The sequence below is a fragment of the Salvelinus sp. IW2-2015 genome, linkage group LG27 (genome assembly GCF_002910315.2).
Source record: "Salvelinus sp. IW2-2015 linkage group LG27, ASM291031v2, whole genome shotgun sequence".
Lineage (NCBI taxonomy): Eukaryota > Metazoa > Chordata > Actinopteri > Salmoniformes > Salmonidae > Salvelinus > Salvelinus sp. IW2-2015.
Genome location: NC_036867.1, coordinates 34,154,184 through 34,176,096, shown reverse-complemented (window position 1 = coordinate 34,176,096; position 21,913 = coordinate 34,154,184). Strand labels below are relative to the sequence as shown.

The following is a 21,913-nucleotide window of genomic DNA, read 5'->3' as shown; positions in this document are numbered from 1 at the left end:
GTTACTCATCTAACAACACAGAAGGGGTTCTTTAATGGAAGCCTATCAAACATAATCCAGTTAGAATCAGGAATTCCCGAGGGTAGCTGTTTAGGCCCCTTGCTTTTTTCAATTTTTACTAACGACATGCCACTGACTTTGAGTAAAACCAGAGTTTCTATGTATGCAGATGACTCAACACTATACACGTCAGCTACTACAGCGACTGAAATTACTACAACACTCAACAAAGCGCTGCAGTTAGTTTCAGTGTGGGTGGCAAGGAATAAGTTAGTCCTAAATATTTCTAAAACTAAAAGCATTGTATTTGGAACAAAACACTCACTAAACCCTAAACCCTAAACCTCAACTAAATCTTGTAATAAATCATGTGGAGATTGGGGAAGTTGAGATGACTAAACTAACTGCTTGGAGTAACACTATATTGTAAACTGTCATGGTCAAAACATGTTGATGCAGTAGTAGCTAAGATGGGGAGAAGTCTGTTTATAATAAAGCGATGCTCTGCCTTCTTAACAACACTATCAACAAGGCAGGTKRTWCAGGCCCTAGTTTTGTCACACCTTGACTACTGTTCACTCGTGTGGTCTGGTGCCACAAAAAAGGACTTAGGAAAATGGCAATTGGCTCAGAACAGAGCAGCATGGCTGGCCCTTGGATGTACACAGAGAGCTAATATGAATAATATGCATGTCAATCTCACCTGGCTGAAAGTGGAGGAGAGAATGACTTCATTACTACTTTTATTTATGAGAGGTATTGAAATGTTGAATGCACCGAGCTGTCTGTCTAAACTACTGGCACACAGCTCAGACACCCATGCATACCCGACAAGACATGCCACAAGAGGTCTCTTCACAGTCCTCAAGTCCAGAACAGACTATGGGAGGCACACAGTACTACTGTCAGAGTGTGCGCAACTGGTCGAAGGAAGTCAGGTGCAGGAGAGCAGAGATGAGTGAACAGGCACACTTTATTCAGGCAGAGGAAAACAGCCGGACGCAACTGCGTCACAACACTCCGGCCCAAGGGAAAAAAGCGAATGCGCACAAATTATTAATTTGTAAGTCGCTCTGGATAAGAGCGTCTGCTAAATGACTTAAATGTAAATGTAAATTACACAAAATGGTACAAAATACAAAACCACGGGTACAACCATACCCGGCGCAAAACCAGCCTGAAGCGTCACACACGTAACAAAACGAACAATGCCACACACAGACATGGGAGGAACAGAGGATAATATACACGTAGAGTAATGAGGGGATGTAAACCAGGTGTGCGGAAAAACAAGACAAAACAAATGGAAAATGAAAGGTGGAGCGGCGATGGCTAGAAGACCGGTGACGTCAACCGCCGAACGCCGCCCGAACAAGGAGAGGGACCGACTTCGGCGGGAGTCGTGACAACTACATAGAGCCATGACTACATGGAACTATTCCACATCAAGAAACTGACGCAAGCAGTAAAATTTGATTTAAAAAGCAGATAAAAAACCTTATGGAACAGCAGGGACTGTGAAGCAACATAAACATTGGCACAGACACACGCACACACACACACACACACACGCACGCACGATAACATATCCACTATACATACACATGGATTTAGTACTGTAGATAGGTGGTAGTGGCGGAGTAGGGGCCTGAGGGCACACAGTGTGTTATGAGGGAGCATCATGGTTTGGGGATGCTTTGCTGCCTCAGGGCCTGGACAGCTTGCTATCATCGACGGAAAAATGAATTCCCAACTTTATCAAGACATTTTGCAGGAGAATGTAAGGCTATCTGTCTGCCAATTGAAGCGCAAAAGAAGTTAGGTGATGGAACAACACAACAACACAAAAGACAGAAGTAAATCAACAACAGAATGGCTTGAACAGAAGAAAATGTGCCTTCTGGAGTGGCCCAGTCAGTACTGACCTCGACCCGATTGAGATGCTGTGGCATGACCTCAAGAGAGCGGTTCACACCAGACATCCCAAGAATATTGTGGATCTGAAACAGTTTTGTAAAGAGGAATGGTCCAAAATTTCTCCTGACCATTGTGCAGGTCTGATCCGCAACAACAGAAAACATTTGGTTGAGGTTATTACTGCCAAAGGAAGGTCAACCTGTTATTAAATTCAAGGGTTCATATACTTTTTCCAACCTGCACTGTGAATGTTTACACGGTGTGTTCAATAAAGACATGAAAAATTATAATTGTTTATGTGTTATTAGTTTAAGCAGACTGTTTGTCAATTGTTGTGACTTAGATGAAAATCAGATCAAATTTTATGACCAATTTATGCAGAAATCCAGGTAATTCTAAAGGGTTCACATACTTTTTCTTCCCACTGTATGTCACTCCAGATTTTGTATTTAGTCATTCAAATATGACTGCACTGTACCTATAGATGCAAGTTAGCACATATTCTAAATCTAAAAATACTTATCATAATGTTTTCACTGATTGCACATAAAGAAAGATAGTTCTTACATGATAGAGTGCTTGCTTTGTTATCCAACTGATATTGTTCTTTCTCATCCTGTGGACCCCAATCATTGCTGCTCGCAACTATATTTCTTCCAAAATGTACAAATTGGAGAAAAAAAACTTTCAATGATTTATCACCTACCTGCACCTTGTACCTGCACCCGTTTTTCACCTTGACATTGACACACATTAATCAAATAGGAAATCACAGAGTAAAACAGCAGAATTCCATATCTGGTGTATTTCAAAATAGATAGCTAACAAAGCTAAGCTACTTGACAGAATCGATGTAATCATCATTTTTTTTAAAGGCAAGAAAATAGGCACGCTTTGAGGACTCTCGGCTTCCGTTCCACTTGTGGTCACAACGACAAAGCGAAAATAAAAAGGATAGCAATTAGCTAGCCAGCTAATCCCTTGCATGACTCAGTCGCTGTACATTTCACAGGTTTATGAAGAAATGGACATGGTCGGGGGACCGGTAAGTGAAAGACAATTGTATCTCAGATTGTACATAATACATGGTTATTAGCTACAGTACATGGAGCAAGTGGAAGGATACATGTCAGCTCCGAGTTGCTATTTAACGTTAGTTATACGGAGACTATAACAAAGTCAATACAGTACTGAGACAGTCAAAGGCTCTTGTAGGCATCTAGTAATTAAGACATGACGTAATCCTCCTAGCTAGTTGCGTCATTCCAAGCAAACGCATTAGCTAATGGGCTGAAAATAATATTTCATCAAATAAATAGCTAACAGTATCTAGCTAACGTTAGTTAAGCTGGCTACTCAAATAGGGGGGTTCAGTGTTAGTTAGTTTACGTCACTCCCACATGATTGACAGCTAGCTATGTAAACCTTGAAAAGAAAATCTCTCTCTCTCTCTCCTGTCAACAACAACACAAGCTTTCTCGTACCGTCACTCGTGCTGGTTATTTTGAAGCCACCTAGCTACCTGTAGGGTCTGTATGCAATTCAGTTAGGCAGTGTTACCATTAGCTAGTCATTTTTGTAAGTTGTCTAATGTTGTTTACCGTATTCAATACAGGGCTGAATTTAGAAACGGATTTGGAGTTTTTCAAGTTGAGTTTCACCAGTCTATGCATCAGCATTGCCATGGACAAATCTAAGTGATGGAGTCCCAGAGGAAAAGGTATGTAGCCCCTAGGTAAGGTGTTGTCAATYAATGTTATGTGATCATCATATGACAACTCATAATATTCTTCATGTAAGTCTATGCCCTCACAAAGCTCTTGTTGTTTCTCTAGCTAGCTACTGTATCTTCTGTTCCAGGGCATGTTTTGTCTTGGTAGTTCAAAAACAATGTCTCTATCTGTGTGGTTGTTCAGAATCCTTGAGACATGACTTGTCAATGTCTGACTGACTGTCTACTTCTGCATGTGTTCTCCAGCTCTGGTGAGGAGGACAGTTCAGGGGAGCGAGGGTTGCTCCACACCTGGAAGGGCTACTCCTATAGTGTCACCCCAGAGAGAGTGCTCCTGTCCAGGCCTGTGCTGCAGGCTGCCCTGGGGACACGCCATGGGGTTCTACTGGTGGAGGGTGAGAGTCAATGGACAGACTTTGATATAATGGCAAAACTCTGACATTTATGATTTGCCTGCTTGATCTATAATTAAAATATTAATTTATTTTGCATTGGGTTTGTTTACTGATGTACACATACTACTGGCAATCATTTCTAACAGATCCTCTTGTCTAATGACTGGAATGTTGTGTTGTGATGTATTTAGGTGGGCAGGTGTACAGCTTCGGTGAGTTCCCATGGAAACAGAGCCAGGTGTCGGAGGTGGGCCCCCTGAAGCCTGTCCTAGAGAGCGCTCTCAGTGGCCAGCGCGTGGTCGCCGTGGCAGCGGGCAGCTTCCATAGCGGGGCGCTTACCGAGGACGGCGGGGTCCACATGTGGGGGGAGAACTCCTTCGGCCAGTGTGGCCTGTCCAGCCTCACTGTAGTCCCCAACCCTACTCCAGTGGCTGTCATGGACCCCGACACCAGCCCCCCCCATACCATCCGGGTCCTGGAGCTGGCCTGCGGGGAGCAGCACTCCCTTGCTCTCTCTGCCCAGCACGAGGTGTGGGCCTGGGGCAGCGGCTGCCAGCTGGGCTTGGTCACCACCGTCTTCCCCGTTTGGAAGCCCCAAAAGGTGGAGCACCTGGTGGGCAGACACGTCCTTCAGGTGGCCTGTGGGGCCTTCCACAGCCTTGCCTTGGTGCGTTGCCTACCCCCTCAGGAGTCCCGGCGGCCCCTGCCAGACAAGTGTGGCCAGTGCAACCAGCTGCTCTACACCATGACGGACAAGGAGGACCATGTCATTATCTCAGATAGTCATTACTGCCCCCTAGGGTTGGAGTTGCTGGCTGAGGGAGAAGCCAGGCTGGGGCCTGGAAGGTCCCCTCCACTAGGGCTTCAGAGCTCCCCTTCAGAGCCCCTCTCCTCTCATACCTCGGACTCAGCGCCAGGTCCCCATCCCTCCATAACAGAACATACAGACTATGAGAGGGGGAGGACAGTGGCACAGAATGGGGAAGTCTTAACCACCACAGACACTGACATCTCTGCTGCTGGGACAGACTCTGATCGAGCTGTTGGTGTGGGGGGTGCAGGGTCCCGGAACTCCCCCTACCCTGATGATCAGGCAGTGAAAGAATATCTCAAGAAACTGTCTGACACCTCTTTGGCTGAGGAGACTGCCAAGATGACCATAGCAGGAGCAAGTTTTCAGGTTAGTAGTGATGAGTTGATGCTTTAAGCCTGAAGCTACCCATTTTTTCACACTTGGTGGGTGACAAACTGACTTTCTTGTAGTTTGAGGTCTTTGAAAAGTGACAATAAGCTGTCACGCTGTGTTTCCTGGGTCGTGTTCATTAAGGCACGCAAAGGTAAAACATTTTTATTAAGGAAAACTAAAATGTGCTTTTCTTATAGGTCCAGGAAGTCTTCCTGTTTCTGTCAGTTTTCTTGTGTGTTGCCTAATGCACCCTGTGTTTGTTTCAGCCCCCAGCAGATAGCCTTGACCTCCTGACCTCTGACCTCATCCCCGGGGTCATGCCAGTGACCACCAGCTCTGCCCTCAACAGCCTGGTCTCATCCTGTGCCTCCGCCGTGGGCGAGAGAGTGGTCTCCACCTACGAGGCTCTGTCCCTGAAGAAGATGATTAACTACTACTACCCTGGGGTTGTGGGTGTAGCAGGAGTACCCGGTGGAATACCCGGTGGAGTACCCGGGGGGTTTCCAGGGGGACCCGCGGAGGAGCGGGTGCGTCTGGAAGAGTCCATGCAGGGGAAGAAGAGCTGCAGCACGGGGGATATCCGTGAGGAGGAAGCCGAGGGCCTGAGTCGACGTCTCTCTCTGCCTGGACTCCTCTCTCAGGGTAGATACGCTGTTCGTCTCTTATCCTCCTCCTCTGCTCATCGCCTCTTATCCTTCTTATCTTCCTCCTATACTCTGATGTGTAAGTATGCGTGTGTGTGTCCCCACTTATCCAGCCTGCGAACATATGGAACGTCCATTTGAACTACAGTACTATGCAGTATGTTTGGGATTGCTGTGAAGGCTCACCGTTTGTCTCGGTGTGGTGTTTCATGGCTCTTGTGTGTGTAACGTTGTGTGTGTAACATTATGTGGGTTACAGTCAGTGAACGGTGGTTATTGTTCTGAGATTAAAGCACTCTGCCATAGAGGAATGTGAGCCCATATTAATGTGAGGACTTAACTAGAAGGGTTGCAGTAAGGAAGGAAGGAGAGAAGGAGAGAGAGAGGGAGGGATGGAAGGAGAGGGGAGGGTTAGAGAATAAGGAGAGGGGAGGGTGAGAGAATAAGATGGAGAAGAAGGGAGCGAAAGTCTGTGAGGGAAGGAGAGAGCTGAGGAAGTCGGTGTGAATTTTTTAAATCTGTGTGTGCGGGAGAGAGGGTGAGGGAGAAGGGGGGTGGTGGAGAGGACAAGATGGCCTAATAATCGCTTGAGAAACAGTCACAGTGGTAGGGTCTGCAGTAACGGAGGAATCTTCTATTGTCACTTTGGTAGGGTGACAGCTGAAAGGTAGGTTTTGTCCCTAGCTCTCCGAGGGTGTCTTAAGGGGATTTTGGATATGCAAGAAAATAATTTGACACATGGGTATAATACATGCTTGTACATGTCCTGTGAAACAGGACAAATGAAAACACCCACCAAATGATTATTATTAGCTCCCTGCTGCAGCCAAGAAGGGGACAGACAGCTCACCGCTCCCCTCTAGGCTGGCAGATGGCTCTCTCTGTGGGCTGGCAGATGGCTCTCTCTGTGGGCTGGCAGATGGCTCTCTCTGTGGGCTGGCAGATGGCTCTCTCTGTGGGCTGGCAGATGGCTCTCTCTATGGGAGCAACTAACCCACGCCTCCCCAGTGACGTCTCGGTCTGTCTGTCCTCATCAACAGTCCCTCTCATACTCTTACTGTGGTACGGGACCTGGCTCCGGCTGGGCTCGCTGCCTCGTCGTCTGGAGGATGCTGTGTTTCTGGTTTATTGCAGGGGCTTAGAAATGTTTTGTATTTCCAGAGTAGATGAAGATCACTCCATGACTAAACCAGTCATCCTGAGCATTTCTTTACAGTTGTTTACACTCACCTGTGGAACAGAGAGGACTTCATCCGTAACATTAACTGCAGTTGACCGCTGTAACTGAACATGGTTTGAGAGGAAGCGTAGAAAATGTAAAATTTAAGAAACATATGGGTCTGTCTCCATCTGTAGTGTCTCCCAGGTTGCTGCGGAGGGCCAGCCGGCCCAGGGTGCGAGCGGTGCCCCTCACCCCTGTGGGAGGGCTCCCAGAGGCGGGGGAGCTGCTCCCCTCCCTGCAGACCGAGGTGTGGAGCTGGGGGCGGGGCGAGGAGGGCCAGCTAGGCCATGGGGACAACCTCCCCAGGTCAGTGTCCACTCTACATCAATCACCGAGGGCTGGGGGATGAGAACCATGATTGACAGTTGTGTAGACCAGTAAAGCATCAGAGTATGAGCACTGAATCTGATCTAGGATCTGTTTGGTTTTGAGATAAATAAGATTACATGGACAGGTCGGACCTGATCCTAGATCAGCACTCCTACTCTGAAATGCTTTGGCCCTGGTTGTTGACTGAGAGGTGTTTCTGACCTGCAGGCTGCAGCCACTGTGCATCAAGTGTCTGAGCAGTAAGGAGGTGGTGCTTGTGGCTGCTGGGGCACATCACTCCCTGGCCCTGACTGCACAGTCCCAGGTCAGGAACTACATTATCACTCCTCATGGGAATCTGAGTCTGAGGGATTCCTCCCAACTGTGTGAACATTTGTTTGTGTGTGTTCAAGGTCTTCTCCTGGGGTAGTAACAGCTCTGGCCAGCTGGGACACATGGCGTCACCTACTACTATCCCTCGCCTTGCCACGGTAAGAGTGTGTTTCTTTAATTGAGGAAACTGTTGCTCATACAGTTATCTTTACCACACAGTAACCCAGTGTTCCTCCTTTATTCATTCAGCAGCGACGCCCCACCGCTGGGCAATGCATGCGAGGGGTGTTCTTTGGCTCCCCGCTACCTTTGCCACCGCTGCTGAAAACAATCTTKGGAGAAACACTGCTAACCTATATACCCACATGAATAAACTCTGCAACAGCGATTTAAAGCACTCTCCGTCGTAGAACAATAACGCCACATTTCCACTGGGGATTTATCCCAGTGTTTTACCCCGAAAGGCTGAGACTTTTCTGTTTCCATCTACGCTCGCCGGCTCCCGCGTCTCACTGGGCCATGGCTCCAGCGGCCCTGCTCTGACTTGGCACCAAGGCAAGGCCCTGGGTTCTTTTGGGATTTTAATTTAACTAACAATGGCTAACTGTGAACTTGAACACCTTCTCACGAAGCAACCGGTCTTGAATGAAGCAGAGGTTGTTGATTCTGCTCGCCACAAGTCTCCTGATGGAAACAATAAGACTACCTTAACATAAAACACAGGAGACACCCTGGTGTGGGTCTCAATGGAAAGCACCCTCCACTGCTTACAGTGATCGCAAATCATAGGATATATTTATATTTTTATATTTATATATATACTTTTATATATATATAGCTATTTCATTTGTGCAGGACTGTTTGTATAAGCGTGAGTAGCCTTGGTGTGTGCAAGACGCAACTGTTCATATCTCCTTTATCTGCAGCTTTATGTACAGATACACCCCCTGGACAGAACACTAGTCTTATCGCAGAGCCTTCCTTTCAATCTATCTCCTTAAAGCTGATTGCCAAGAAGAGACGCACGCGTCAGGTCCCATTTTTACAGTCTTTGGTATGACTCGGCCGGGGATCGAGCTCCCAACCTTCCAATCTCGGGGTGGACACTCTAACCACAAGGCCACCGAGTTGTAGAAGCCTAGCGCAACACAAAAGGCTGTATGTACGGTGATCTGATCTGCTCTGTTTGTCCCTGMTGTGYCCCTGTAGCTGTCTGAGGGGATRCGTGTATGGGACGTGGGTGCGGGGGRGCAGCACACCCTCCTCCTGGCCGATGGGGACTGTTACCAGCCCATCCTTTACTATAGCGGACAGCAGGTCAMAGAGGGGGCGCAGGACGCACCCCAGGACCAGACAGAGGGGTACAGCTACACCCAGCAACCAGTGCTGCTCCCCTTCTGCATGAACGTGAGTAGTGGGTCWCACACACACACACACTGTACTGAACGTTTTTAGTGTAGTCAGCATCTGCTTTGTGATTTCAACTGACATTTGGCCTGACGGTGGTGTGTGTGGGTTTGTGTATCCGTGTTTTAGTTGGGCTACGTGAGCGGCGTGTTTGCGGGGGGCCAGAGCTGCGTGGCGCTAGCCGACCGCAACGTCATGGGTTTCAGCGCCAGCCTCCACGAGCTGGCTGCTGCCGAGAGGAAGTTCTACTGCAAGCTGAGCTCTGTGAAGAACCACATACTGCGCCCTCTGTTGGACCTGGGTGAGGACTACTGCTGCCGCTACAGCTCCGCTGGACAGAGGCCATGGGTCAGAGGTTAGGGAGAGAGAGAAGGAAGGATGAGTTTTATTATAATGGWAACCATTATCCAATCAAAAACAAAGAAGTGAACGGTCTTCGTTCAAAAAGATCTGGCATAAAGCTTACATTTTGTTAAATGTTATACCTGTAACTTTTGGTTAACCGTGTGCTGGAATAGAGTAAATTAGTAAGTATTAGGTTGGATTCTGTTGGATGTGTTTGTTAACAGGTGTGTGTATGTGGGATGTGTTCTCCGTCTACCCCTCAGAGTCGTTGAGTACAGCTCTAGGCCCGGCGTCCACAGTGCTGCTACGGAGCCTGGCGAGGTGTTATAGCCACCTATGTCACCTGACTGGCCAGCACTCTGCCTCCCTCACCGCCAACCTGCGCCGCCGCCGGGAGTTTAAAAGCCTGGTTATGCTGGAGCATGCCAGCATCTTCCTGGACACATACAATGAGTATGTACAGTTGTGTACAAAAACGCACAATGTCTGACACTCCCACTGGTTTTTAATAGGTTGTTTTACATGCAGTTCTGCGCGTATAATGATCTCTTTCCGTTCCTTCCCCCTCATCGCTCCCTGCCAGGTACTGCTGCTCTGTGGGTAACTTCCTGGTGATGGGGGGCTTCCAGGCTCTGGCCAAGCCCTCGCTGTGAGTGTACACACACTAGGACATCTAGCAGCCCTAGCTTATTATCCTTACCATTTGTGTGCCCATTATACTATATGTTCATTATCCTTAACATTGACCTAGGCCTGTGTGCTCATTATCCTTAACATTGACCTAGGCCTGTGTCAGAGGACAGCTGTTTGATGCCTCGTAATTCTGCACACGAGACTCAGGAAGCTCATGCAGCTTTAATTGGAAAGGGAAAAGTCAAAGGATTAATTCTTATGGATTGTTTTTAATTATGAAACGGGTGGTTCGAGTCCTTAATGCTGATTGGCTGACAATACCACATATATATATATATACTGTTCTAATTACGTTGGTAACCAGTTTATAATAGCAATAAGGCACCTCGGGGGTTTGTGGTATATGGGCTGTATCCAGGGACTCCGTGTTGCGTCATGCATAAGAACAGCCCTTAGCCGTGGTATATTGGCCATATACCACAAACCCCCGAGGTGCCATATTGCTTAATCATAAACCAATGTGTTTCTTCATCAAGGCTTCAACTAAGAGCGACTGAATTACCCTTCTCATACTTTTAACTGAATTAAAACAGGAAATCTCTTATTTCCTTTTCCATCTCTCCTCTCCTCCCCATCCTCCTCCCTCCATCCCCTCCTCCCTCCATCCCCTCCACCATCTTCTGTTCTTCTGCTCAGAGAATTCTTTGGGAAGTGTCCAGAGCTGTTGCAGCGGCTGGCAGAGTCCAGCGAGGAGAACATTCCTCTGAGTGACCTGTTGGTGACTCTCTTCTACCTGCCCATGAGACACCTTCACGAGTATGGCAGGCTGCTGCTCAAACTGGGAACCTGCTTCGAGGTGGTACGTGGAGGAACTAGGACCGGGGCGTGCGCACACACACACACACACACGCATGCTCACACACCTTCATACATACTCTCACTTTCTTGTGTGTGTCTCTCTCTCTCTCTCTAGAGCTCAGTGGACTACCAGAAGCTGCAGGARGGCTGCTCTAAGTTTGAGGCCCTGGCTCTTCATCTGAAGAGGAGGAGGAAGGAGGCAGAGTACACYTACCACTTCTGGAAGAGCTTCCCTGGCAAGATGACGGTCAGTGGCCTGGTCAGTTGGTTTGACCACAGTAATCAGTGCCAGATTCACACTATTGAGCCAATGRCAACKYTACTGTGCTCGCTCAGWTYTTTTKTTTTCYCYTTGTCCTTRRAAGCAWGGTTCCYGCAYCTATGGTGGATMTATAARCAGGCCYSCASAGTACAGCTTGGTTCGGTTTMGCTCCYTAGTGTGAAARGGGTAMAWGAMSTTTTATTCAGRCCAAWATCTCCAGTTTACCAACCTCTTATCCCATWTCACCTGGCSATCCTGTTCRAGGATTCCCTGCGTAAMCCCCYCCGGAGGCTGATCTGTGAGAGCAGTAACAAGGCCCTGACGCTACAGAACTCTGGAAGGTTCTCTGTCAACTGGTTCATCCTCTTCAACGATGCACTCGTCCACGCTCAGGTAAACGCAGCTTTTCACAGCTCTTACAGCTGGCTCTTACAAAGGTGCCAATGTCCTTTCAGTTCGTTCGTTCTTTCATTCACTATTTTTTTTCTTTTATTAGTTTTTAACACCCTCAGAGCATTTGATATGAATATATCTGGTGTGTTGACTMACTCCTATCAAGTTGTGTGTTTGTCTTTGTCCTATCAGGGCGTGGTTCCCTATAAAAGCCTTGTAAGTATGCAGCAGCAGCCAGTGTACTGACCCCTAGTCAATGCAGCGCCCCTGTGTGGCCAGGGCTTGGCTTAGGACGTAGGTTTGATGTAGCAGCTCTTTAGGCACCTTCTGCCTGTCCTAAACCACAAACACCGGCTTCACAGCTTAAAATAACACCCACACAGACAGACAGACAGTTTTTCTGATCTTCTTCATGCACATATGGTGTACTAACACCTGGCTGGAATAAGCCTTGATTTCTTGAAGCTCACAGTAAAGAGTAAAGAATGGTGGTTATTTACCTTCTCTGCCTTCTCCCTCAGGCTTTAACTAATACAACTGCTCCTGAGCATCAGGAGCCCCAGAGCTGGTTCTGTACACCACTCTACAGTGTGCAGCTTCTCCTCAGCCGAGCCCAGTGCCCCCTGCCCTCTGATGCTAGCCTCAGGATACTGTGTTTTTAAAGCTGAGCTGATACCTTTAATAACTAAGGCTCTCTGTAGTATATTGCCTACTTCTATGACCTCGTTGTAGTCATAGCAACACGTTGACTCTGCTTACAGACGTCAATATAAACACAAATCTAAAAAAGTTAAGACTGACGTTATCGGGTCTTCCCAACGTGTGTGTCTTGGTTATCTAACTATTTTTTGTTTTTGCTATTTGGAGCCTTAGTTATCATTACTCTGAAACCATGTGACACAACACGTGAGGATCAGCCGTCTCAGGTTCACTTCTCTCAAACAGTTTCTGTTCCTTTTTGATTTATGTTTAATTCCAAGGAGAACATTTTCTTTTGTTTTTTTTTGACGACGTAGTGAGCGTTTTTAGTCCCCGTCGGTTCCACCTTGTGTGCTGTCTGTCGGCCTGCCTCGTGCCCTGTCGCCCTTGCCTCTCCGTGTGCCATGCATATTGGCATCTCCTAGGTCATGTGACTGTGTTAGCTCCAGTGCCCTGACTACTTCCCTGACTGTTGAACCAGTGTACTCTATATGTAGCTGAGTATATCGSCAAATTGATGTCTCTCTCTTCCCTCCCTCTTCTGCAGTTCTCCACCCACCACGTCTTCCCATTGGCCACACTGTGGGTCGAGCCCATCCCGGAGGAGAACACTGGCCTGTGAGTCTGTCTGTCAATCACCCTATCTGCCCAATCAGTGTTTAACTGGTGTGTTATAGACCCCTTAGCTCAGGGTTTCACAAACTTGGGCCTGGGGACCCCAAAGGGTGCATGTMTTTTTCTTCCCCAAGCACTGCACAGCTGATTCAACTAATCATCAAGCTTTGATCATTTGAATCAGCTGTGTAGTGATAGGGRAAAAACCAAAACGTGCACCCCTTGYGGTCCCCAGGACCGAGTTTGGGGAAACGCTGCCTCAGCTGAGCTGTGCTATGTTCCATCCAGGCATGGACTGAAGGTGATCTCACCTGAGGAGACCTTCACCCTGTTGGCCTGTTCTTCCATGGAGAAGGTAGGCCACTAGCCAATAGCCAGGCTTCACTACTCACCTGCTCAGGTTACAAGTATGTAGTGGTTGTGTCTTTGTAGGTTCTTGTAAAGCTGCCTAGTTGGGTTCTGTTTGTGGAGCGTGTGGTGACAGGAAGTGTAACGACCCATTCAGTTCAACTAAATTCACTTCAATATGACTATTAACCGACCTGTGTTCTCCAGGCCAAGTGGCTTCGCTCCATCAACCAGGCGGTGGACCAGGCCATGAGTGGGGCGGGGCAGTCAGGCTCAGGGGCAGGGCAGAGAGCGGAGCCTCCCATCTCCCGGACCGCCTCCTACACCTTCTACAAGGACAGCCGTCTGAAGGAGGCCATCTACGAGGGCCGCTGGCTGGCCGGCAAGCCCAATGGGAGGTGGGTCTGGCTGGGGAAGGAGGGAATCAGGACCTGGTACTTCTGGTTCCACTTCCGTACAGTCACAATGAGTTGAAAATTGAGGGGTTGTAGGAAAGCGCTGACTTGTTGTGTATGTGTCCTTGTTTCCAGGGGTATGGTGAAGTGGCTTGATGGGAGAATTTACACGGGGACGTTCAAGAACGGACTGGAGGATGGGTCAGTCAGTGTAAATCGATCAATAAATCAATGTGTCAATCACCGTAGTCAGAAATAAAGGCWTTTCTCATTGTTCTGCTATTTGTTTATGGGTCGTAGTTTTGGAGATTACGTTATGCCCAGCAAGACGTTGAACCTGAACGACCACTATCAAGGCCACTGGAAAGAAGGGAAGATGCACGGCATCGGAACATACAAGTGAGTCTGTTTGGCTTTGTGAGGAGTTCAACGTTATTTAACAAAGGCKCTTAAGGTTAAAAATCARTTTTTTTTTRTTTTTTTTTMRGRGWSKRSMYGWMTMRYSYSYRYTSTKTGTGTACATCGGCTGTAGGGTTTCRGCTGTGTATCCTACCAATGTGACRGTRGTCTATGCAGGTATGCTACAGGTGAGTTGTACGAGGGCTCGTTCCAGGACAACATGCGCCACGGTCATGGGATGCTGCGCAGCGGCACGCTGAACTCCTCCTCCCCCAGCGTCTTCATCGGCCAATGGGTGCACGACAAGAAGACTGGCTACGGCGTCTTTGATGACATCACCAGGTAGTGGACCGCTCCAGCCCGCCCTTTTCATACTACCGCGGTGAACTGGCCCGGTTACGCATCCAGCTAGCTCAGTACGATCGGGGTTGGATTGATAGTGTGAAAAGGGTATTAGTGTATCTGAAGTGCTGATGATGTTACGTGGTGACCTGTTTTGTTCCGTCAGAGGAGAGAAGTACATGGGCATGTGGCAGGATGACCAGCGGCAGGGCACGGGCGTCATAGTAACCCAGTTTGGCCTGTACTACGAGGGAGCCTTCAACAACAACAAGATGCAGGTGAGTCCTGGGCAGTGGGGTTCTTCCTCCTGACGCTAGCTGAACGTTAGCACGTTAGCGCCAAGGTGTTAGAGGAGAGGAAGYTAATCACCTCTCCATTTTGCTCTTCTTTTTTTCTCTCTCGCTGTCTCAGGGCACAGGGGTGCTGCTATCTGAGGACAACACCACATATGAAGGAGAGTTCTCGGAGGACTGGACTCTCAACGGAAAGGTCAGTGAAAGAAGAGCGATGCACAAACAAGCCTGAACACTGTCTCTCACACACACAGCTTGCACTTGTACACATTTTCGCRTAGCCACATACATTTGTGCAGACACATGTATAATACAGCACATTGCTGTCCCTATCTCTCAGGGTGTGCTGACCATGCCTAATGGGGACTACTTTGAGGGCTCCTTCACCGGGGAGTGGGGCTCTGGCCTGAAGGTCACCGGATCCTTCTTCAAACCCAACCTCTACGACTCAGACGGGGACAAGGGCCGCGCTGTGTACGTCTCTGTGCCATTGGTTTTAGTATGGTGGAGGATTAGCATATTCAAAGATTTTGATCTTGAGTGTTTAAAAAAATTTAACAAATTATATATGTACAAATAAATTGCAAGGCTGTCTGTCCGCAGGACATGTTTTTGCATCTATGCCTTGAAAAAAGGTTTTGAAATGAACCCGGTGAATGTGAAAGTGTATGTGAACATATAAATAGTGTATTAATTCCTTGTATGTGCGTCTCCAGTAAGCTGGGGCGCCTGGCAGTGCGTCCGGAGGAGAAGTGGAGGGTGGTGTTTGAGGAGTGTTGGATGAGGCTGGGCTGTGAGGCCCCTGGCCAGGGAGAGAACCAGCGAGCCTGGGAGAACATCGCTGTAGCCTTGACCACCAGCAGGAGACGGCACAGAGACAGGTAGAGAGAACAGAGTCCACACACAGTACTTCCATCTCACACTCACTCGCTATTTCTTTCTCACACACACATACACAGAGTACAGTAGTCTAAGTGATATTGGTGTGTGTGTTGCAGCCCGGAGATGAACCTGAGTCGGACTCAAAACAGAACGCTGGAGAGTCTGGAGTTCATCCCTCAGCAGCATGTTGGTCCTGTTACCATGGAGAAGTATGACAGTATCCGGCGTTACCTCATCAAGGTGAGCCAACGACCCCCAGGTGACTTACTAACCCTCCTAATCCCCCTCAGCCAATGGACCCACGCACCAAAGTGTCTGACAAGCAATATCCTTCAGTGTGGGTTAAGTTGTTTTTCTAATAATCATGAAGAGATGTRTGAACTGTCGTCCTGAGGTGTCCTTGTTCATACTGATTTACTCTTTAGTTCTAACCTCTGACTTAACACCAAAATATGAATATCCTGAAACTCACACATTAACCTTCACTGTCCTCCATTTTGTGCCCCCCCCCACAGGCGTGTGACACGCCCCTGCACCCCCTGGGCTGGCTGATGGAGACCCTGGTGGCTGTCTACAGGATGACCTACGTGGGGGTGGGGGCCAACCGCCGCCTCCTGCTGCAGGCTGTCAACGAGATCATGTCCTACCTGGCCCGCATCTTCCAGCTCGTCAGGTGTGTGTATTGCCTAAAACAGTTAGATACTATTTTTCCATTCAGTTTGGCCCTAGGCTAGCCTGTTTAAGCCATGTAATGTATGTGTGATGTTTGTGTCTTTCAGGTTCCTGTTCCCAGATCTGCCTGAGGAGGGTGGAGCGATCCCTGAACCATCCTCTGACCCCCAGGACAAGAAGGACTCCAACTGCGCAGACACCCAGCTAGAATCCCCCAAACCTGGGTACGACCATAGCATATCCACCCTCCCTGGTTGGAGCCAGTGCAGTCTTCAGTGGTGTGGCTAKACGGCAGTCGCATACTGAATCCATTGTCTTAGATGACTTCTAGATAAATATGTAGGCTATGTATTGGTGTAAATTTGGTTGAGAACACGTCTATATCATGGATCTGTTTTGCAGTGGAGGGTCCAATGGGAGCTACCTATGGAGGATTATGTACAAAACTATAGAAGATTACGTTACAGTATGTCTTATGTAAAAGACCACATGTCACTGTTCTTTAAATACTGTTTCCTTCCAGAAGAAAAATTGAAGTATTTAAGCCCCTGAATGTGTGTTGAATGATGTCCTGTGTMTGTGGTTTCCCCAGGCGTGTGGTGAGTAGCTCTGCTCTACTCCTGCCSGTGTTGCTGCCTCGTCTCTACCCCCCTCTCTTCACCCTGTACGCCCTGGAGAAGGAGAGGGAGGACGACGTGTACTGGGAGTGTGTCCTCCGCCTCAACAAACAGCCAGACGTGGCCCTGCTCGCCTTCCTCGGAGTGCAACAGTGAGTCTCTCTCGGACTGACCAATGAGGTTGGGAATAAATAGTAGCCTCTACTGATKTCGCCACCTTACGTTCTGTTGAATCCGTGTAGCGAAACAGAATGTACGCTTGCGAGGTCAGGATAGTCGTACGAGGCTAAATGAAAAGGACCCCATTTTTTTTTTTTCTGTCATGTAACCTGACGGTCCTGACCTGGAAAAAAACTGTAATTATAGCATGTTAAAATGCATCTKTTTTTGCTTTCAGTAAGTTTTGGCCGGTTTCAGTTCCAGTGCTGGGGGAGAAGACSYAGGTATGACACTAAGTACATTCTGAATCACACTGCCCTCCTGTGGGGGAATTAACACATTACATCAAGTACATGTTAAATTGTCCTTACTGACAGTCTCTCCTCTTTTTAGGTTGTGTCCAGCACAAAAGACGCCTGTTTTGCCTCAGCAACGGAGACCTTACAGCAGATRAGGTACGCTTTATCCAGAGCCGTACTATATCATCGTGAATTAATGAGTCTCATGCACTCTTATGATATTGTAGTTCAACCTGGTTAAGACTGGGGGGTTTTTCGCAATTTTTTTCCCAGCACAACGTTCACCCCATCCGACAAGCTGCAGGTGATCCAGCTGACATTCGAGGAGATCACAAAGGAAGTGATGTCATCTCTGGAGGATAACTTCCTGTGGTCCATGGACGACCTGTTTCCTGTGTTCCTCTACGTGGTGCTGCGCGCCCGGTAAGTCGATGAGAACACACAGCCCACYCTATGTTCCTGAGAGATGCACAGAAATCAGATTTTTATCCAATTAGAATCAGAACTACAAATCTATTTATAATGGTCAGTCAATCCTGAAAATGTAAAGCACTTTGAACGTTTCTTCAAGTGCAGTCGCACTTGGCTCTCATGAGGACCACCACAGGAAAGGAAGACCCAGAGTTACCTCTGCTGCAGAGGACAAGTTCATTAGAGTAACCAGCCTCAGAAATTTCAGCCCAAATAAATACTTCACAGAGTTCAAGTAACAGACACATATCAACTGTTCAGAGGAGACTGTGTGAATCAGGCCTTCATGGTTGAATTGCTGAAGAAAAAAACACTACTAAAGGACACCAATAAGAAGAGACTTGCTTGTGCCAAGAAACACAAGCAATGGACATTAGACCGGTGGAAATCTGTCCTTTGGTCTGAGTCCGAATTTGAGATTTTTGGTTCCAACCGTCGTGTCTTTGTGAGACGCAGAGTAGGTGAACGGATGATATCTCCGCATGTGTGGTTCCCACCCTGAAGCATGGAGGAGGTGTGAGGGTGCTTTGCTGGTGACACGGTCTGTGAATAATTTAGAATTCAAGGCACACTTAACCAGCATGACTACCACAGCATTCTGCAGCGATACGCCATCCCATCTGGTTGGGGCTTAGTGGAATTATCATTTGTTTTTCAACAGGACAATGACCCAACACAGCTGTGTAAGGGGTATTTGACCAAGAAGGATAGTGATGGAATGCTGCATCAGATGACCTGGCCTCCACAATCACCCAACCTCAACCCAATTGAGATGGTTTGGGATGAATTGGAGGGCAGAGTGAAGGAAAAGCAGCCAACAAGTGCTCAGCTTATGTGAGAAGTCCTTCAAGACTGTTGGAAAAACATTCCAGGTGAAGCTGGTTGAGAGAATGCCAAGAGTGTGCAAAGCTGTCATCAAGGCAAAGGGTGGCTACTTTGAAGAATCTCATATTTTATGTTTTGATTTYTTTAACACTTTGTTGGTTAKTACATGATTCCATARGTGTTATTTCATAGTTTAGATGTCTTCACTATTATTCTGCAATGTAGAAAATAGTAKAAATAAAGAAAAACCCTTGAATGAGTAGGTGTTCAAACTTTTGACTGGTTGTGTTATGTAACCAAGGCTYTGTTTCTCTTCAGGATCAGGAACCTGGGGTCAGAAGTGAGTCTGATAGAAGACTTGATGGACCCCTGTGTACAGCACGGAGAACACGGCATCATGTTCACCACACTCAAGGTATATATATATATATACACACACACACACACACACACACACACACACACACACAGCATTCATTCTATGGCAGATACCATGCACTCAAACTCAACTTATTCAGATACTCATAACATTAATGTGATCGATGCACGCTTAAACACACTGCTTCATTGGGAATAAATGAATCTAACTTTCTGTGTAATATATTCATTTTATTTCCCTCTGTCTGTCAGGCGTGTTACTATCAGATCCAGCATGAGAAGACCACATAAGAACCACAGAGAATCTCTGTACTGTACACTGCAGCAGCTCTATGTAAAGTGGCAGTCAGCCAATTAGAGGGCAGGGATTGGAGAGGTTTGGAGTGATGCTGTGTCAGGGTCGTCACAGGAGGGTCACGATGACTGACAGACAGGCTGCTGACTGTCCATCTGTTCCCCCGTAGCAGGACCCCCTCCCCCTTACATACACACATACACTGACGCATGCGCTTACACACACATACGTAAATACACACACTACACAGCTCCRCGCTCTAACCACTGCCTTTTGGTGACCAAGTCATCAGGCTCGTACACCTACTTGATTGATCAGGTTGACCTCTGTAAAACTGTTTTGGCAGTTTGGCCAGTGCATCTGTCCATAGGCTTTGTGACTCTTTAGCCCCTGAATGAAGGAACCTGCTCCTTGAGCCGTCTGGAATAGGGGCTTACTGTGATGTGCGCCGAGCCAGTGGAGTTTTAGCTTGATCGCGGACTGTTGTGAATATGACTGGCTATTTCCTATTCACTACTATAGTAGTGGCAGAGATGATAACCGCCTCATTTGTCACCCAGCTCTGGTAGTGAAATGYAAGTCTATGAAGAGAWACTGAATCGRTACAATCCAAGTGAGACTCACCCTGAACTTGGAGCCTGTCTAATAACAAGACACCGTCCGGTATGTACAGTACGAGGTGGCAACGAGTACGCATCGGATGGCCACCTGTTGCTTCCATCGGACCTCAGCCCTCAAAAGCACATGTTATTTAATGGACCAACGCAACACGTCACATTGATGCCACTTAAAACACYAAAAGGATTGAACCTCCGTGACATCTGAGGATCTTTGTACGGAGCGCTAGCCGGCGCTCACTCGGAGCAACACCAGTTGAAGTTGTTTTGTAGTTGAAATGTAAAATGCACATTCGGTACAGTTTTGGTGTTATTGTTGTGTTCACTGTTCTGGGAAAAAATCTGAAATATACAGCTCTGTGTTCTTTTTGTTTGTTTTTTTTGTTTTTTTTTGACGATATGAGGTTGGGTGACGCTCTAATGTTTCTCACGTAATGCAGTTAAATGACAGCCAGCTAATGTGCACCTCATCTGCTAGCCTTTTAAAACATTTCCATTCATACGGTGTTATTTGTATTTATAACCACTCTGTTTGCATGGTATTTATAATGCTACAAGGTGTTTTTTTCAGGTCACTTTGTTATTCTACACCAGAGCTGTAATTCAAATGAACACTCGGCCACCTACATGAAATGTTGACATTTGATGGGTAACACACAGTAGAAGACTGTTTCTTTTTTGTTATAAATCTCTTCCTGCAACATAGCTCATGTAATATTCATGTTTGGGGTTCCTCAAATCAGATGGAGGCTGTTACCAGGAAGCAATATTGTTAATGTGTTTGTTTGGTGCGCTCCTTTCATGCAGACAGACTTATGACAGTATTATGCAGTATTTGTTACTACCTGCAAGGCAATCACTACCCTGAAGAAACTGTCGCTGTTCAACTAGTTGGAGGCTGATCATGTTGTAGTGGCATTGTGATGGTTAGACAGTGACATTGAAGTCTACCAAAAGTAATTTTCCCTGTTGCAAATTGGCACAATGTTCTTTGAAAATCTTTTTTTATCTCAAATCTGGGCAGAATTATTAGTCTGGGGAATATAGTTGTTACAACTATTAATTGAGTGTTTGATGGGACATGCAGTACATAAGAATTGCTATTTTAAACATAATTTGATTGTAACCTGGTATTTGGTTGTCTTTATTCAGCTTGTTTGTAATTTGTATGGTCATTCCAAGATTTACTTCCATTTTACCCCATAATTCCTTTGGCAAGGACTGGTTATTTACCTGTATATTTGTTTACACCTGAAACACATGAGGTGCTGCATGATAGGAAATATATGAAMTGTTTGAATAACATACATTATGGTCTATGAAGGAAGATGTGACTGCTTGTACTTCCAGGTTAAGGTGTGTTCAATTGGACAGAGAGCGATCTGTATGTTGGCACTTTTCTTTTCTTTTTTTAGGGGAATGATGTCAACATTTTGTCTAATGTACATCTTAATGTAAAGAAATGGCAATAAAGCGAACTGACAAAGTTCCCTTTAAATGAAATTTGCCTCTGTACAAGTTTGCCTTAAGTCCGTATGTTCCCTGTTTGGTTTAATGGGTTAGCTACTTTACTTTTAACAGTCAGATTAGAGGCCAAAGGTGACTGTTTTGTAAATATTTGTAGTGCTGCTGACAATCCTCTAAGCTTTGACCCATTTCTAAAACGCTAAAGAGGCAGAGGGTGAATTAATGACAATACAAAAATAACATTTAAGCCAAAACCTTTTACAGTGCAGCAAGATAATCTTAGATTAATAAATTACTTCATAAATCACCATCAACAACCAGTTTCTGATGTTTGATGAAACATTGGTAAATAAGTCCACAGTAAGGAGTTGACTGTGACAGTCTTAGGCTTTGATTCAATCAGATCGAGGATGTTTTGGTGGTGTCAGAACTGGCACTGCGTTGGAGCCGTCAAATTGGTGAGCTGGTGTTCTATTATGCTTGCCTGGGTGGAACTGGGCAAAT

The 21,913-nt window shown here is 46.8% G+C and overlaps 1 protein-coding gene across 8 annotated transcripts; it reads left to right on the top strand.

The window, feature by feature from the left end:
• Positions 1-2,873: 2,873 nt before the first annotated feature.
• Positions 2,874-21,445, top strand: LOC111953331 (alsin). 8 transcript variants are annotated; one of them, XR_011474274.1, is made up of 35 exons: positions 2,874-2,962; positions 3,533-3,637; positions 3,896-4,044; positions 4,236-5,224; positions 5,497-5,872; positions 7,231-7,402; positions 7,634-7,730; positions 7,819-7,896; positions 8,948-9,145; positions 9,275-9,500; positions 9,754-9,943; positions 10,074-10,139; positions 10,820-10,982; positions 11,097-11,240; positions 11,508-11,636; positions 11,829-11,852; positions 12,883-12,953; positions 13,239-13,305; positions 13,506-13,696; positions 13,829-13,894; positions 13,994-14,092; positions 14,270-14,434; positions 14,601-14,712; positions 14,846-14,923; positions 15,068-15,201; positions 15,444-15,608; positions 15,726-15,849; positions 16,125-16,282; positions 16,389-16,505; positions 16,874-17,050; positions 17,296-17,341; positions 17,451-17,512; positions 17,630-17,779; positions 18,489-18,699; positions 18,971-19,046. XR_011474274.1 is itself a non-coding variant. In XM_070435517.1 (35 exons), the coding sequence occupies exons 2-35, from the start codon at positions 3,618-3,620 to the stop codon at positions 19,319-19,321; spliced, it is 5,073 nt and encodes a 1,690-aa protein (XP_070291618.1). In that variant the 5' UTR covers positions 2,874-2,962; positions 3,533-3,617; the 3' UTR covers positions 19,322-21,445. The 8 variants fall into 8 exon arrangements, 7 of the variants coding, with proteins under 7 accessions (XP_070291618.1, XP_070291617.1, XP_070291614.1 ...); XM_070435517.1 differs by lacking the exon at positions 18,489-18,699 and adding an exon at positions 19,283-21,445 and having other exon boundaries at positions 9,275-9,446; positions 11,097-11,228; positions 18,971-19,067; XM_070435516.1 differs by lacking the exon at positions 18,489-18,699 and adding an exon at positions 19,283-21,445 and having other exon boundaries at positions 9,275-9,446; positions 18,971-19,067.
• Positions 21,446-21,913: the final 468 nt, after the last annotated feature.